A 4,347-nucleotide genomic window follows, 5' to 3' on the forward strand; every position below is an offset into this window, starting at 1 on the left:
ATGCAAATTTTGATTTTTTTTAATGAATTTTGGAGTGTTTCGATTTCTTATTGGTTTGGTTTCGTTTTCGGTTCGGGTTTTGAGCCGGTTTCGGTTTGGTTTCGGGTTCATCCGGTTTTCGGTGCTGTTCGGTTTGGTTTTGGGGTTGCAATACTCGAAACCGAACCGAACCAATAAGGCTTCGGTTTGGTTCGGTCCGTGTTGTTATCGGTTCGATCCGGCAAGTTTTACCGGTTTGGTTTAGGAATTGACACCCCTAGTTGGAAGTTACAAAGCAGAATTGTGACCAAGATAGGGAATTTTTTTGTTTTTTTAGATTTATTTTATTTCTGCCATGCATGCGTACTCAAACCAGACACAATGGGGACGGGTTAGCACGTACTGCTATCCCTTTAAATTGCTTTAGACAATCCTAACACGTGACACACTCTTATCAACTTTTTTTTTTTTTCTTTCTTTGTTTGGGGTCAGCACACACATGCACTGCCCTGACAATTAAATGCTTCGATAAACTTGCAAAGCAAAAAATCCATTTAGCAATTACTTTTAAGATAAGGAAGCACCGACCCATAGTACTATAAATAGAGGACAAGGGAAGTAGATGTTATAGAGCGATAAGGGAAGAAGAGAGAAGTGAAGAGAAGAGAGAGAGATGGGTAGTTCTAGGGTAAGTGAAATGGCTATGTCCATTGTGGTGGTGCTCGTGTTGTCGCAGCTCTTGCTGGCCAATGGAGAAGAGCAGCCAACACAATGCAGCTTTAGCCAAAAGCCTCCATGCCCTCCAACGCCAACAGGGTTGGGTCATATTGTTCTTGTCCATGGTGCAGGCCAAGGACAGTGGTTCTGGTACAAGGTTAAACCCATATTGGAGGCTGCAGGGTATTACGTGACAACCGTCCAACTTGGACCTTCAGTCACCATGGCTGTGGATTCAATAGCAAATGTTACGTTTTCAAATTACTCACAACCATTGTTTGATCTGATGGAATGCTTAGACCACAAGGTTTTGCTTGTGGCTCACAGTGCAGGAGGTTTCAATATTGCTGTGGCAATGGACAGGTACCCCAAAAAGATACTTGCAGCAGTGTTTATTGCTGCGTACATGCCTGATACTGCACACCCCATGTCCTATGTCCTCGATCAGGTATTCCTAACATCTTCTTTTTCTTCTTCTTCTTATTCCTCTTCTCCTTTTTTAACTCTCTCTCTCTCTCTCTCTCTCTCTCTCTCTCTGTTGTGTGTGTGTAGGAAGCGAATTATCCTAAAGGTGGAGGATGGCTAGACACTTGTGTCATGACTATTGGGAACACTACATGGTATTTCTTTGGTGATGACTTCTTGGGAACAAGACTCTACCAAATGTGCCCTCCTGAGGTCTCTCTCTCTCTCTCTCTCGTGTATAGTGGTAGGGGTATTTACTATATGGGTACATAAGAAAGTCTAACCAAGTAGATCGGTGGAATCACAAGTCTGAATATTTGATGGGTTCCCAGCTGGGCAGCTCCTTATGCCCTCTAAAGTCTTTTCTAGATGGCTTGATGTATCATAAAAAATGAGAAAAGAAGAAGGCTACGTGGTCGTGTTCCCTTAATCCTCACACAAGGGATTCCCTTAAGCCTCTCACAAGAGGCTAGCAAATGATCAAGTAGACACCCATGTTGGATGTCCCAGCACACTATTCCATAGGCTGAGGTGCTGGCATTGGCCGCACACAATCAGGGAGTGTTCATCATTCCCCAAAAGAGAGGAAAAAGAATTCTTTTCAGAGGCATGGTCTGTCAGTACTCCTACATCTATATCTCTGTCTACCTCATATGAAGAGATGCCTCTATTCCTCGTTTTGGAGAGTAGGAAATAGAGGCAGGGCCGCTGATGTAGGCTGCACTCCCGGAAAGGAAAGAAAGAGAATCACTTCTGGAAAAAAAAAAAAAAAAAAAAAAAAAAAGGACTGAGAAAGTAGGCTGAATCCCCAAGTTCCCACGACACCTCAGCCTCCATTTCAAAATATTAAATTTAGAGAAGGTTCATTAAAAGGCAGGTGGCTCATGCACCAACGCACCCTACTGGAAGTGCACGGAAGCATGAATAATGACGGGATTTCCGTTTTTCATGGGGTGAGGTGGTCATTTAGTTGTGTTATGTATATTAATAATTACTCCTGCAAATTGGGGAAAAAATACCTTCTCTCTCTCTTTTTTCAATTCATCTTTTTTCTTGGTATCATATTTTAATAAGGATATATTTTGACATCCTTATCATTTTTTTTCATTGCAAGGATATCGCCCTAATGCATACACAGAAAAGGCCAGGATCGTTCTTTTACAATGAAATGGCTGAAATGCAACTTACAGAAGAGAATTATGGTTCAGTTGATCGATTCTACATTGTAGCCGGGGACGATTTAACGATTACTACTGTTTTTCAGTACGTAATGATCGAAAATTTTCCGGTGAAGGAGCAGAAGTTGATAAATAGTTCTGGTCATGAGGTTATGCTATCAAAGCCCTTGGAGTTGTCTACTAATATTTTAGATATTGCTAGAAAATATTACTCTTCTTTCGTGACTCCTAAAGCTGCTGGAGATGGAACTTGGGCTGGTTGGGTCGAAATGAGAGCCAAACCAAATTCACTTCTACGTGGTGCCTTGTGGGTTTGAACTGATTGGACCAGAGAAGTCCAATCTTAGTATCGATGTACTGCTACTGCTGCTGGGTTTTTGTGTTGGGTGTGCTATGCTATCTATCCATCTATGTATGAACAATAAAAGCTACTATTGTCTATCAAATATTGCAGCTTAGCAGTGCTTTCTATGTTAATGATATATCTCCATCTATCATGGTTCTGAGTATGGGTATCTTGTTGGATCAGTTGGGAAAAATTCAAGCGCCAGATGCATGAAATGCTTTGTCATAGTGATTTGAAAGGCAGTGATGTGAGAAAACCCATAGCTCAACTTCACACCTTCCTGATGCCAGATTGTATATGTAAATTAAAATAAATAGGATGAAGTAATAATAATAATAATAATAATAATAATAATAATAATAATAATAATGTGCTGGCAATTTTCATGTTCTCACCATTTTCATATCGATCAATGATGCCCTTAAAACAAAATCTTTTCACCTAAAACTTTGATTTACCTGACATAGGTTACATTGGATAGATTTCAAACTTTCTATGGATCATCGTCGACCAATGAGGACCCTTAAAATAGTATCTTTTCACATGGAATTCTAATTGACCTTATATAATTGTCATAGATACTTCTTGAAAAAACTAAGTTGTTTATTCCTAATATTTTCAATTTTTTGTGGTCCTCTTATAAGTTTACGGTCTTATCATTGTCGACCAATGAAGACCCTCAAAAATGAATTTTTTTTCACCCAAAATTCCAATTGACCTGATATCAGTGTCATCGGATTTTCCTTTCAAACGTACGTTTTTAAAACTTACAATTTCCAGTGGTCCCTTCACAATTTTATTGCCCCATCATCGTCGACCAACAAAGTCCCTCGAAATGGAACCTTTTCATTTGGAATTCTGATTAACCTGATATTAGTGTCATTGGATCTCTTTTGGAAAATGAAAGACCTAAAATTTTCAATTTTTCATGGTTCTCTTGCAATTTTGTGGTCCTATCATGGTCGACTAATGAGGTCCCTTAAAATGAAATATTTTAACCTAAAAATCCAATTGACTTGATATCAAAATCATCTGATCCCCCTTTCAGAATTAAGTGTTTTAGCACTTAGATTTTCAATTTTACATGGCCCCCTCACAATTTTATAATCCTATTACTGTCAACTAATTAGGGCTTTCGTGATGGAATCTTTTCACCTAAAACTCTGATGATATCATTGTCGTAAGATCTCCCTTTTAAAATTAAATGTTATAGAAATTTCCATGGTCTTGAGGCCCTTTTTGAGATTCATTAGGTTACAGAAGGGTTTATGGGTTTGATGTTTAGGGTTTTGTTTCTAGGGTTTAAAATGTTTCTTGTCGATTTCAATTGTTTTGTATTTTTAAAATACATTGTGTACAAATAAATTTATATTGTGTCCTTAATAATAATTTAATAGTATACATGTTTTTCTGGATTTTTTATGTTTTAGAATTTTCGTCCAAGTATTGTGATAAAACAATATATTCGCGCAGTCAAAAAATATAAATTATTTAATGAATATTTATTTGTATTTCTACTATCCATTTTTTATTGTTCTAGGATTGTTAAAAAAAATTATATATATATATATATATATATACACTAGTAAGCTTGAACGTATAAATATGGGTGTGGATGAATATATATATAGCTATTGATCTTACACGTTCTAGAACATTCGT

The 4,347-nt window shown here is 37.6% G+C and overlaps 1 protein-coding gene across 1 annotated transcript; it reads left to right on the forward strand.

Moving 5' to 3' along the window:
- The first annotated feature begins 606 nt into the window (after nucleotides 1-606).
- On the forward strand, nucleotides 607-2,816 carry LOC122057808 (salicylic acid-binding protein 2-like). The gene is made up of 3 exons (XM_042620098.1): nucleotides 607-1,144; nucleotides 1,249-1,374; nucleotides 2,276-2,816. Exons 1-3 carry the CDS (start codon nucleotides 653-655, stop codon nucleotides 2,654-2,656), a joined length of 999 nt encoding a protein of 332 aa, XP_042476032.1. The 5' UTR covers nucleotides 607-652; the 3' UTR covers nucleotides 2,657-2,816.
- The last annotated feature ends 1,531 nt before the right edge of the window (nucleotides 2,817-4,347 follow it).

The sequence above is a fragment of the Macadamia integrifolia genome, chromosome 12, assembly GCF_013358625.1.
Source record: "Macadamia integrifolia cultivar HAES 741 chromosome 12, SCU_Mint_v3, whole genome shotgun sequence".
Lineage (NCBI taxonomy): Eukaryota > Viridiplantae > Streptophyta > Magnoliopsida > Proteales > Proteaceae > Macadamia > Macadamia integrifolia.